This window comes from Anolis sagrei, chromosome 4 (genome assembly GCF_037176765.1).
Source record: "Anolis sagrei isolate rAnoSag1 chromosome 4, rAnoSag1.mat, whole genome shotgun sequence".
Taxonomy (NCBI): Eukaryota; Metazoa; Chordata; class Lepidosauria; order Squamata; family Dactyloidae; genus Anolis; species Anolis sagrei.
Window position 1 is genome coordinate 53,458,883 of NC_090024.1, and position 14,364 is coordinate 53,473,246.

A 14,364-nucleotide genomic window follows, 5' to 3' on the forward strand; every position below is an offset into this window, starting at 1 on the left:
AAGTCAGAAACAACTTGAAAGCCTAGAACAACATTTCCCAACCTTGCAGCAGACTCTTTATTACTTTTTACTAACTTGCTCCATTAATTTAAAACAGGACTACTGAAAGCAGAACTAATGAATATATTACAGGTACCAATATCTAATATAATCTATTAAAATGAGTCAACGATCAAATGGGAAGGAGAAGTCTCAAAGCATGTCTAAGGTAAGGAACACAGTGCCCATTTTTCCTAAACAAAACAGCAAAAAGCACACTGGTAGTAATTTAAACTTTTTAAACATCAGAATATAAGGGCTTGTTGTTATTGTATGCCTTGAAGTCATTTGTGACTGATGACAACCCTAAAATGAACCTATCACAAAGTTGGGTTGTTGTAGGTTTTTCAGGCTGTATGGCCATGTTCTAAGTAGCATTATCTCCTGACGTTTTGCCTGCATATACGGCAGGCATCCTCAGAGGTGGTGAGGTCTGTTGGAACCTTGGAAAATTGGGTTTATATATCTGTGGAAAGTCCAGGGTGGGAGAAAGAACTCTTGTCTGTTGGAGCTAGGTGTGAATGTTTCACTTGGCCACCCTGATTAGCATTTGATGGCCTGACAGTTTTTAGGTGTGGATTGTTACTGCCTGGGAGAATCCTTTGTTGAGAGGTGATTAGCTGTTCCAGATTGATTGATTGATTGATTGATTGATTAACTTTATTTGTACCCTGCTAACATCTCCCGAAGGACTCGATGTGGCTTACAAAGGCCAAGACCCTCAATAAAACAACAACATAACAATACATTATATAACTCATAAGCAAACCAAAAAACATTAAAGCAGTAACAATAAACAATAAAACAATACACCATGACACATTTAAAAACTAGGGCCGGGCCAAATGTAATGGGTACAGTTAAAAGTGCTGGACATGACAGGTGAAATGTAGGATTCTAGGATATTGTTTCTTGTCTGGAGTTCCCCTGTGTTTGAGTTTTGTTCTTTATTTACTGTTATAATTTTAGAGATTTTTTTAATATTGGTAGCCAGATTTTGTTCATTTTCATGGTTTTTTCCTTTCTGTTGAAAAGGTCCACATGCTTGTTGATTTCAATGGCTTATCTGTGTAACGTGACACGAATCAAGGAACAAGAAAGGCACTGCAGACTACTTCAACCAGGGAAGTCAGCCATAGCAGAGCACCCGATGAACCAATCTGGACATAGCATATTATTTGAGAACACAGAAATGCTGGACCACTCTAACAACTATCATGTCAGGCTACACCATATAAGCACCCAGAAAATTCTTGGAATTACTGACTTGATCTTTGGGGAGAGATCTTTGCTGCATCCCACTTATTATATGATTATATATGTAGTTTAACTATCCCTGAAAGTATGTCATGTAACATCAAGCCATTAGGGGGAAACAACTCTCAAATGTGCATCTTAAAGAACATTAAAGACGACTAAAGAAAGTTTGCAATCTCAGAGTTTGAAAATCTCGTAATATTTAACTATCTTATACCACTCCTCCCTAGAAACCAATCTGGTAAGGAAGTTACAATTTGCAGGTTTTCTTAAACAGCAAACCTAACTCTATGGACCCTTCCACACAGACCTGTATCTCAGGATATCAAGGCAGAAAGTCCCACATTATCTGAGTGTGGACCCAGATAACTCAGTTCAAAGCAGACATTGTGGAATTTTCTACCTTGATATTCTGGGATATAGGGCTGTGTGGAAGGGCCCTATGTCAGAGTCCTCAGTAGATTCATTTACCTATCTGACCTTCTCAAATGTTAAAAAGCATAATACTCATGCATGTTTTAGTTCTTCCTTTTTACCCAGGGAGATGTTGACAATTTTCATTTTGAGTTCCCAGTTTTCAAAGTTTTAGCGAGAGAGAAACTCCAGGCCCTTCCACACAGTCATATAACCCAGAATATCAAGGCAGATAATCCACAATATCTGCTTTGGACTGGATTATCTGAGTCCACTCTGCCATATAATACAGAGTTCAATCTGAATTTTATAAAGCTGAGTAGAAGGGGCCTCTCTAAATCAGCTATCCTAGAAGCAAGATTATTCTGATATCTACTGGATACGATTCGCAAACCATGGTTTGTTCTAAGCATTGTAAATGCTTATTATCTCACACCATTTGCATTTAAAAACAAGACAGAAAGATAAATCAAAGCAGTGTATCTGACTCACCTAATGCATATCTAGACTGATTTGATGAATCACATAGTCCCTGATTTTGTTCCTGTTCCTTCCAATTTTATTTTGGAGATCTATATCCATTTTGTTTATCTGAAAATATTTTCTGTCGGCACCTGGTACAATCGGAGATTTTTATACCAGCTCCTCAAATCAGTTTATTTTAACCCAGGACTGAACTATGAATCTAGAGATCGGAATTTCAATTCCCACTCAGCCATAGAAACTCACTGGGTGACCTTGGCCAAATCACACTCTCTCAGCCTCAAAGAAAGGGAATGGCAAACCTTCTCTGAACAAATTCTGCCAAGAAAGCCCTGTGATAGGTTTGCCTTAGGCTCTCAATAAGTCAGAAAGAAATTGAAGATGCTCAACTATTTTTATTTATTTATTTAAAACATTTATATTCTGCCCTTCTTACCACACAGGAGACTCAGGGCAGAAAACAACATATACATGGCAAACATTCAATGCTGGGACATAAACCCATAAATATATACAAACACACTGATATTCACATTAAAATCAGTTGCCTAAAACCATCTCAGGACACCATTTTGCCTCAATGCACTGCCCCAAAGGCTTGGTCCCAAAGCCAGGTCCTCACCATCCTTCTGAAGGACAGGAGGGAGGGGGCTGACCTAAAATTGCCAGGAAGGAAGTTCCATAACCGGGGGGCAATCACTGAGAAGACCCTGTCTCTCGTCCCCGCCAAATGTGCCTGTGACAGTGATGGGACCGAGAGCAGGGTCTCCCCAGAAGATCTCGGTTTCTGCAGTGGTTCGTAAAGAGAGATGCGTTCAGACAGGTAATTCGGACCGCAGCCATTTAGGGCTTTATAGACCAAAGCTGCACTTTGAATTGTGCCCCGAAGCAAACAGGCAGCCAGTGGAGCTGATATAACATGGGGGTTGTGTGCTCCCTGTATGCCACCCCAGTTATTAACCTGGCTGCCTCTTGTTGGACTGTTTGAAGCTTCCTCATAGAGCGCGTTGCAGTAGTCTATCCTGGATGTAACGAGAGTGTGGACCACCGTGGCCAACAACATCGGAAGGAACAAGAAGAAAATCAGGGACTTTTCAATTAGTCTGGATGCACGTGTATTCAAATTGGTACTACAGAATAAAAGAACAATTTCTTTGAAGATATTTGTATTTCGAAGCCAAACTGAAAGAAGCAAAATCCTCTAGTTTGTCAAGTTTAGAAATACAAAAAGGGAAAAGGAAAAGAAAAGCTTCCATCTCCTATGCATCTCTTTGACCTAACTCTACTTGTTACATCGTTTGTAAAGAAAGGCTTATAAAGCTAACAAAAAAAGAATTACCTGCAGTCTTCGATACACAACATGTGCCCAAAAGCTGCAACACTGGTGCAATTTGCTCATCTGAAATACAATTAAAATGGCCAAATATTTAAGTTCAAATATACTAATAAGCGTATCAGTTGTAAAACTTGCAAAAAACAAAACAAAAATAAAATACCTGTAGGATCTCTTTGAGACTTTGCACAGTCGGAGGGAAATACCAATTTGAAATCTGTTCTCCTTCATCGACCTCAATGTGTCTTTGGCCAGAAGGAGCAACAAGAATGTAACAGAAACTTGGAGGAGGCATATCAGCTGTAATCTGCTTAAAATAAACAAAATTGCTGTGGTCATAAAAATGAATGCTCCGTATTAAACTTATTTACTTGGAGAAATAGATTAGGAAGACCTTCATCAAAACAAATGGAAAACAGAGAATTTAAGGGATCTTTTTAAGGCAAAGTTGGCACCGGCAGCTCCCCAAAAGGTCAGAGGACTGACCTTCAGTTATACTTTCCGGTATGTTTATGTCCATGAATGCATTATATAAGAAAACACAACTATTCGTCAAATTACAAAATCTTTGTCTTAGTAGTTATGTTTGAGATGGATTTTATTATTTCTGCGCCTTCAAATGATTTCTGTGGCATTTGGGAATTTTAGCACTTGGGCGAATTTGACAATAAACAGATGACGCCGCGTCACTGAGGAACACAAATGTTGCCAAATTACATTTTGAGCGGCAAAAGGACAATAGAAAACATAACTACTGGAACATGAAGCAACGTGACTCTCTTTCTCTCTCTTCCTCCTTGTTATGAGAGCAAATCTTTCCATTCAATGCAAACATCCCATTATCTCAAAAGGCTATAAAACTATTGGAATTAATCAACTTTTAGTGGTATTAGAAGTGATAGACTATCCATCTTGGGAATTACTGTTTGAACACCATAAAAAGGAAGTCTTCAAGGAGAATCATAAATGAATTATGAATAAAGAAAACAGCTGTTCTGCACCTTTTTTTCTTTTTGTAAATCCAGTCTGCACATATCATGACAACCCAAAAATGGAGTTCGTTGCAGTATTTCTAATAAACTGAACTGGTTTCCAATTATTTAAATTAGGTTTGTATCACTCAGACTTTTTATTATTTATTTATTTCTATCCTCCTTTTCTCCTGAAACAGGACTCAAAGCAGTGAACAGCACACAGACAAAAATATTGCTTAACTATAGAAAATAAACATAATCAACAAACCACAACTAATCAAAATAATAAAAAATTAAATTCTGAAATACACATAAGACATCTGGTCTAGATGCATAATAAAAGTAAAAATATGTATGTGTGTATGTGGCTAGGGCGCACACTTCCACTTTCACAAACAGCTTTAACCCACAGTGCTGAGGAGCCACCAAAAGCCCTCCTTTCAAGGACATTTCAGGTTATAGTGAGCGCCGTTAACATGTAACCCAACCCCTGCCAACGTCTTTCCCAACACCATACTGCCCACCAACCAAAGAATACTTTCGTTTGGGACAATTTCATCCTAGATTTTACATGTTTCCTCCACCACAGACATCCCAGTGTTTCTGACTCTCTCCATTGGTGTGGAATTTGCACTGCCTCTCCCTTAAACCTATCCTACTCTTTTCAACTCTGTTTGCACAACAAACAGAGCAGAACTAATCAGCAACTAAACATACTGGAGGAGTTTGGAGGATTGACTCCACATGATGGAAGTTATAGTTAACTCTGCATGAAGTCAGAGCACTGTGACTCCCACTGACAATGGACCTGGATCACATTTGGCACACAGAACTCCCATGACCTAAGAAAAGTACTGGAGAGGTTTGGGGGCAATTCACCTTGATTTACAGCCATTGTAGGTGCTGGGATCTATAGTTCACTTGCAATCAAAGGGCACTCTGGACTCCATCAACGATGGCCCTGGACCTAACTTGGCACACAGAACCACTATGACCATCTTTTTTTTTTGTCTTGTCAGGAGTGACTTGAGAAACTGCAAGTCACTTCTGGTGTGAGAGAATTGGCCGTCTGCAAGGACGTTGCCAAGGGGATGTCTGGATGTTTTTGATATTTTACCATCCTTGTGGGAGGCTTCTTTCATGTCCCCGCATGGGGAGCTGGAGCTGACAGAAGGAACTTAACCCGCTCTCCCTAGATTCAAACCTGTGACTTGTCAATCTTCAGTCCTGCCAGCACAGGGGTTTAACCTACCGGGGGCTCCACCATGACCTCTGAAAATACTGGAGGGGTTTGAGAGGAACTGACCTTCATTTCTGGAAGTTGTAGTTCACTTACATCCAGAAACACTGTGACCACCACCATTGAAGGATCTGGACTAAACCTGGCAAACAGAACCCTATGACCAACTGAACCTACTGGAAAGATTTGAGGGGACTGACCCACCATGATGGGAGCTGCAGTTTATCCTGCAGCCAGAAATCACACTGAACCCCACCAATGATGCATCTAGAGCAAACTTGCCCAATATGACAAACTTTAACTACTGATGGAGTTTCGGGGGGTGAACCTGGCATGATGCGAGTTCACTCACAACCTTATGCATTTTGTAAAATAAAATAAAAAGACTTTTTCAAATAATCTGAGTAGCCAAGCTAGTTTGTTAATAAAAATCACAGGCAAGGACTGGCAACAATTTAAAAAGTATAACACATAAATGGCATGTAGAACCGTCTTAATTTATACATATCTTAGTAAGTGAAAAGGAATGTAAGGCATGAGGTCGAAGACTATGATTTAAAATCTTGCTTCAGTCGCATGTAAGCAATTTTTGAATAAGGTCAAATAACTGTTGATCATTTAGATCTGCTGGACCACAACTCCCATCATGCATCACACTGGCTCTCTATTTCTCCTTTTCAAACTTCAATTATTGGAAGATATCAGAATTTCTACATCAAAAGCCCATCCATTGTCAAAACATGACAAATTACAATCCTTTTATTACTACAGCCTGTATTTGTTACCTACAATTTCACAAATGCGATTTATTTCTTATTCACTTAATTTGTGTGTGTGTGTGTGTGTGTGTGTCAGGAGGGTCTTGAGAAAGTGCAAGTTGCTTCTGGTGTGAGAGAATTTGGCCGTCTGCAAGAACGTTGCCCAGGAGACGCCTGGATGTTTTTGATGTTTTGCCATCCTTGTGGGAGGCTTCTCTCATGTCCCTGCATGGGGAGCTGGAGCTGACAGAGGGAGCTCATCCACATTCTTCTGGATTCAAAACTCCTTAAATAGGGTACAACTATGCAGAAGAGGTTTAAAAACCTCCTGGCTGAGGGTCTGCAATAAAATGTGCATCTACTTCTCTCGTCCCAGTCAAGGCAAGCAATTCTCCTTCTTTTTGGACCCAGTACTTATCTTACTGACACTGTTGAATAATAGAAGCCAATATGGTCATAATCTACTTTATTGGCTTTTTTGCCTCCCCCCGGAACATGCCATGGCTTGTATAGCATTGCTCTTCCTTGTGCTCATAAATCCCGAAGTATTATATAAGAAGCAACAAGACTTACCTACAGTTTCATGTGTTATTGACCGTCTATATAAAATCATATGGTAGTTTTTATAGTTCCAAAAGCTATTTATTGTGTTCATTTAGTGTTCCACAACCACAAACTGTTCAATTAATCTTGTTCAATTTGTAGGAAATCTTGATCAATTTGTAGGTATAGTTTTAGAACTATGATTTTGGATTTTTAGATTTTATTTTTTGATGTTTTTAACTGTTATATGTTTTATTGCAGTTTTATTGCTGTTGACTTCTTTTATTTGGAAGCTATGTTGGAAGAACCTGTTCTTAAATATGGGTTATAATTAAATACAGTTCAACATAACACCATAATCATGGTGTCATTATTCTCATAACTATATTTATGTGTGTATATGTATGTGTAAAATCTTATGAGAGAGAGAGACAGAGAGTAATATAATATATTGACACTTATTGATATTCAATATAAAATTCTAGGTGCTAAGTCACCATGAATCCAAGAAAGCATTTTTAAGACAGGAAAATGTATCCAACATTATTTCTATTTGAAGATATGAACTGGAGCAGATTTGGAGAAGACTTCATGAATCTCTTATCCTAGTGGTAGCTAAGGATGAATCTATACTGTATAATTAACACACCTTGATACCACTTTAATTGCCATCAATCGGCATTATGGGATAAAGGGAGTTGTAGTTTTACATGGTCTTTACCTTCTCTGCCAAAGAGTGCTGATGCCTCACCTAACTACTGTAACGGAATGAAAATAATGTAGTTTATGTTTTAGCAGCCCATACACTGTCTTGCCAGAGAAAAGATATGCCACACAGATGATCATGGAGTTTATTCTTTGTAATGCAGAGCAACATACATACAATCATGTGAACAGTTGTATTGACTCACACAATGTCCTTTGTGAGAGAAATGGTCCTTAGATGTCCATGTAAAAGACCTTCTTCCTGCAGCCCAGGAGTAAATAACTGTCTCTGCAAGCTCCTGCCCAGCTAAAGCCTGAATATGTAACTGTTGCCAAAACTCCCAGGCTCAGCTAGCTTGATTGGCACCTAGTCCCTAGTTTGCATTTTCAGTTAATAAACACTCACCAACTGATTTTTCAACTACAAATCACACAATTCCACAGCATTAAGCCATGGCAATTAAAGTGGTATTAAACTGCATTAATTCTAAAGTGTAGATGTATCCAACCTACAGGAATATTTGATTTTATTTCTGAATTCACTTAGGAAATCTCAAGCACTTTCCCTCTTGGGATTCTTCTGTTTCTCCCCAAGAAGGATATCATTACATTTCCTAAACACAATGTTGTGCTAGTGATCAATAACTCATCAATAAAAGAGTTTTAATTCAGCTATCCCACTCTGTTTTTTCCTTCTTTATTTTTCAAACAGCAGTGGAAAAACACAAGAGGGCTATAAAAATGGAAGATGCTTTGTAGACTTCTGTAAAATTCCATGAATGAAGCAGCCAATTGCATGATAGAAAGCCCCATCTGGTAGCACCCAATGGCAGAAAAATCACCATAAATATAGTGAGTGTTTGTTGAGTGGAAGGAAAGCACAAAACAGAGCTTTCAGGATTTAATTAGAGAGAGTGACAAGGTGCCTAATAGTCTTCTTTGACTTGTGAAAATAAGTATTTATTTGGGAAAGAGAAGAGCTGAGACAATTGCTTACCACGTTATTCTCTTGACTGCGGCCGGGAACTTTGAGAGGCAACTGGGGAGGCCACAAACTTTCTATTAGGCTAAAAAGCCCCAGGACTCTTTGGAAACAAACAAAAGACAAATATGGTGCAATATAATTACAGAATTAAGACTACTATATTGAAAGAAAAACAACAACAAATAATCATGACAGCAACTTCATGACAAGCAACATGCCTATTCAAAGTCAGGTTTACTAACAGTTAGATGGGTATTGGATTGTAGCCAAAGGTCATGCTCACCAGCTGAGAAAGTCCAATTGAACACAGTAGGCGAACTCCAATGTTAATGCTAACTAGAAATAGTGGAAATAGGAAATGTTAATTACAACTAACTTAGGTCCCACTGATTTCTGTTGGGTAGACCTAATATTGGGTTTGGTCCTCTAGAATCCCATTCTGAGTAGACATGTTTGCTAAGGGCAAGGGAAGATTCTTAAATACTGGCAAGACAATCTGAATATTTCCTAGTACTATGTGGTTTCAATAGTCTCACGTATTATTCCTTAAGTATTTTAGCTATGGTTAAAAATGTCACTGTCTCCATTTATAATGTCTAGTGATTAATGAAATAAAAACGGCACAGGCTTATCAACAAAGTTGGTTGAATTTATCCTGATTGCAGAAAGACATGGGGTGTACTTATAGTCCAGAATTAATGAATTTTGAAACCATTTTAACTGCCCAGACACAATGCTATTGAATCACAGGAATTATAATTTTACAAGATTTTTAACCTTTTCTGTCAAATGCTTGTGTCTCACCCAGCTACTACAAGTCCATAGCACTGAGCCATAGCAGTGAAGCGGCATCAAACTGCATTAATTGTATAGTGTAGATGCACACTTGGTAAAAGAGAGAACATTTGCTGCACCGTGGTATGACATGAATATGCAATATGTAAGGTTTTTTTTCTTTACATTTTTTTCAACATATAGAAGCAGGTTAAGGTAAAGGCAAAGGTTTCCTCTTGATATTAAGTATAGTCGTGTCTGACTCTGGGGGGTGGTGCTCATTTCCATTTCTAAGCCGAAGACCTGGTGTTGTCCATAGATGCCTAAAAGGTCATGTGGCCAGCATGATTGCATGGAGCACCATTAACTTCCCATTGGAGCAGTACTTATTGATCTACTTACATTTGCATGTTTTTGAACTGCTAGGTTGGCAGAAGCTGGAGCTCACCCTGCTCCCCGGATTCGAACTGTGGGAGCTCACCCTGCTCCCCGGATTCGAACTGCCAACCTTTCAGTTAGCAAGTTCAGCAGCTCAGCAATTTAACCCACTGTGCCACTGGAGGCACAGGCTATTACCTATAAAACCCTAAACAGTTCGGGTCCTGCCTATCTTCATGACCACATCCCCCCCTATGAACCAGCACTAGCTCTAAGATCTACCAAGGAGGCCCTACTCTCTGTCCTGCTATTGTCACGAACGTGGTTGGTAGGGACAAGGGAGAGGGGCCTTCTTAGTGGTGGTTCCCTGGCTTTGGAATGCCCTCCCCAGGGAGATTAGGCAGCCCCTCACACTCTCCTCCTTCCATAGGGACCTTAAGACATGGCTGTTTAAACAAGCTTGTGAAAGCGCCTAGTCCCTAGTTGTTCTACAAAATAGTCAAGCAGTCTTGCACTTTATCCCATGGCCTCTTTCCATGGTTACTTTCCAATGCACTTATCCTATTCCCTTGTCCTATTGTTTACAGCCTGGCCACATTTGCAGTAGCTTTCTGCTATTGGTTGATGAGCGCTGTTTTAATTTGAGTCTTAAGTTGTTGTTTTTATGCTATTTGTTTTATTTTATATTGCTTTTATTTTATGTTCTGTTGTTTTGGCACCTTGTACCGAGTGTAAACCACCCCAAGTCCCTTCGGGGAGATGGAGGCAGGATACAAGAATAAAATTATATATATATATATATATATATATATATATATATATATATATATGTGTGTGTGTGTGTGTGTGTGTGTGTGTGTGTGTGTGTGTGTGTGTGTGTACAATTTCACTCAACGTGAGATCTTCTGGGTCTGATCAGTGGTAACTGAAACAAAATGCAGCTTGTAAAAAGTAGATGTCATTACTAATCAGATTCATGTCACTGGCCATCTCAAATTCCACATTAGACAAAAAGCGGAATATAAATAAAATAAAGTAAAATAAAACCACAGCAAACATATCACACACAGGGGAAATTCAGAGAAACTAAAGTGGAGAGAAAAACCAGAAAGAAAGGCAAGCAAAAATGCTTCAAAAAGCTTAGACAAGAGAGCCTTAGTGTGTTTGTGGGGACCTTTATCAGTAGGTACAAAGATGAAACAGCAGTTCTTAGCAACATACCATAAATTCGAGGAGGAGAAGAAAGGAGAAAGTTTATTTGCATCTGTGAAGGAGGGAAAATAAAACTATCAGTGATGGAGAAATGCTATATTGGAGTGGGTATGCTTTGCATTTGCCATAGTTAGTTGAGTGTACTAATACAAGAGGAAATGCCTCTTCTCTAGAGGTACATCTAGACCAGTGAGTGGTTCTCAACTTGTGGGCCCCCAGGTGTTTTCGCCTACAACTCCCAGAAATCCCAGCCAGTTTACCAGCTGTTAGGAAATCTGGGAGTTTAAGGGCAAAACATCTGGGGACCCACAGGTTGAGAACCACTGATCTAGATTGTAGAATTAGTGCAGTTTGGCACCACTTAAACAGCCATGGCTCAGTGCTGTAGAAACCTGAGATCTATAGTTTTACAAGGTCTTCAGCCTTCTCTGTCAAAGTGTACTGGTGCCTCAACACACTACAAATCTCACTACATCGAGCCAAGGCAACTGAAGTGATGTCAAACTGCATTAATGCTATAGTGTAGAGGCACGCTGGAAGGAATAGAAGATGAATGGTCAAGCATAGGAAAATGTCATCATGAAGTGATATGATGATGTTTTACTTAATGAAAACTTATGTGTACAAAGAAAATATAATAGGGCAGGGATATAGCCCAGGATGGATGGGAAAGTATAAGGAAGAAAGTACCTCCACAATTGCCACTCCTGAACCATTAAATAACCCATATTGCAAAGGAGATATGGAATGCCAGCTAAAATAGAATAATGTTAAGGAAACACCACATGTGCCAGCAGTGATGAGCTCCTGACTAACTTAAATAATTAATTAGAATTTATAGGGATCTATTAAACTTACAATATAGTCTAAAATGGATGCAGAAATCTATATTACACCTGTGAGAGTTCTTCTTTCAGGATGCTCATTTTAAAAGCAGGAATGATTTCCCCAACTTTGGATATGATCAAGAGAATGGGCAACTTATTCAATGGGCCAGATTACAGCCTATCTGAAAATCCTAATTTTCTTAAGATACAAATACTGTAGGCATATGCATTTCCAACTCTTTAGCAATGTAAATAAAGCGAACAATCTGGGATAAAACTGACAAATCAAAGTAAGACTTATATTACTTGTTTAGGGGGAAATAATTTTTATTTTCTGCAACCTATGCGCTATATCTAATTGTCTAGTGATGTAACCTCTATTCTAGGAAATATTTTACTTAAAATGTTGTAATATGAGTAATATTTTGTGTGCATGATTTCCTAGACAGAATGACATACTCGTTCAGATGAGAGAAAATGAATCTAGCAAATTCCATGTAATATAGATCAGCATATTGTCCTCTTTTCCTAGATCCATCACAGTCTCTCATTAGTCATGCTCTGTTAATTTGTTGGGAAGTATTCGGGTTAAAGTAGGAGATCTTAGGAGAGCCTGGTAGTCATATATGAGTAAGAGCAACAGAATGAAAGATGCCAGTAAATAACAATATTCATTTAGTAATGACTGCATGCGGTTCTCGTCACCAGCTCTAAAAAACAATACCTCCAGAAAATATACGGAGAACAACAAAAACAACCATCTTTAAAAAGGAACTGAAACAAAACAATAATAGTGACCCACTTTTAGAATGTACTGCATGTTTTTAGAACAGTCTATAAATAGTGAGAAGGCCTTAAAGGATTCTAAGGAAGTATCATGTATATCTAAATATTAAATCTCACTTAAACTGAGGAAAATTGGAGCATTATATTGGCACATCTCCCTCCTTTATAAACATGTATGAGTAGTCTAAACATTTGTATAACAAGTACGTATGCTTGAGCATAACTTTTTGAAAAAGATAGTTCCAAGTTGTGCTTCTGTTCTCTTTGTTATATCACAGTAAAGTTTTAAACTGTCATCTCAAATATGATTAACAAGGTCTAGAGTAGTGCTATTCAATGTAATCTCTAACTCGGGTGTCAGTCTCTTAGTCATTGGCTGTTGGTCCCTGGAAGGCATCCAGGAAAGAGCAAAACAATTGTAGCTGATGGACACAGAATAAAGGATTGGTGCCTCCTTTGAGGAAAAATAACTGAGGGTCTTCTACTCTAGATAGCTTGTGAGGCATTGGTCTAAAGCAGTGGTTCCCAAACTGTGGTCCGTGGACCACCTGTGGTCCGCAAGAACTAAAATATGGTACGTGGCCTCACTATTACTATACTGTTGCAACAAGAGAGACTGGTCTCATAAAACCCTCTTATAGTGCCGAGGCTTATTAAATATGGTTTTCTGTGGGCGAGCAGATAGCGAACCAAATCAAAAGTTGACCAAAACTGATTCGTAACCCTTTTGGTACTAATGTTGGAGACTGGTCACTGGTCAAAGTGGTCCCTGGTCAAAAAAAAAGGTTGGGAAGCACTGGTCTGAAGCGTGGATAGGGAATAACAGCTGTTAGATATTACAATTACAAACCTCATCATCCCTAGTCAGCAGAACAAAATATGAAAGATGATGGGAGTTGCAATCGAATGAGCCCTAGAAGGGCACATATGCCTCATTCTTGTTTTAGAGAGTCTTGCTAACCAATACTGTTGCCAAAGAGTTGTAAATCAAGCCTGAAGTACTAGGCAGAGATGCCCTTTCCCAGTAGGATTATAGCTGAGATCTGTGGCAAAGTCTAGAGAGAGTAAGTAAGCACAGGATCCAGCCTCTGCCATTGGTGAACAGAATCATGATCTGGCCACCACTGTGTCAGATCCAAACCTGACCATAGTAAGTAGGATCAGGAGCCAATCTCAGCAGCCAGCAAACCAGCTTCAATTGATGATAAACAGGAAAGGATTGGTCCTTGTTTCCTGCTATGCAGTATCAGGATCAATCCCCAGCTGATGATGAATGGGATGAGGACCAGACAGAAACTGTAAGTCTGTAAAGAAGGGTCCTAGTTTACCAAGTGTATATGCAGAGTCTGGATTAAGGTCACACTATACCCAATGTATGTGAGTGCTAGGTCTAATCTAGCCTTACTCCAACAAACTGGGGGCAGTTTCCTCACCCTTTGCTCGAATCCCTGCTGCCTCTCAGCTATTGTACCTGATTGGCCCATAACCCATGCCTTGGCCAAGTACTTTCTTCCTAACCAGCTAGTCAACTCTCCTACACTTTCATCTGTGACAATGGCTTATATGTAGTGATGGCCATACTCTATCCCCATAAGCATAACCTATTTTCCATCACTGCATCCTACTATTACTGGGCAACCAAATATTCAGGAAAGA

At 39.1% G+C, this 14,364-nt stretch overlaps 1 protein-coding gene across 3 annotated transcripts in view; it reads right to left on the reverse strand.

Moving 5' to 3' along the window:
- Positions 1-14,364, reverse strand: part of SPIDR (scaffold protein involved in DNA repair) — a 210,789-nt gene that overhangs the window by 28,259 nt on the left and 168,166 nt on the right. For 2 of the 3 annotated variants that reach the window (XM_060775282.2, XM_067467430.1), the window contains 3 exons: positions 8,744-8,831; positions 3,690-3,836; positions 3,533-3,592 (listed from right to left, as the gene is read on the reverse strand). In XM_060775282.2, the coding sequence (XP_060631265.2) occupies positions 3,533-3,592; positions 3,690-3,836; positions 8,744-8,831 (295 nt within the window). The remainder of the gene's footprint in view (positions 1-3,532; positions 3,593-3,689; positions 3,837-8,743; positions 8,832-14,364) is intronic. The other variant, XM_060775283.2, reaches the window with a different exon arrangement.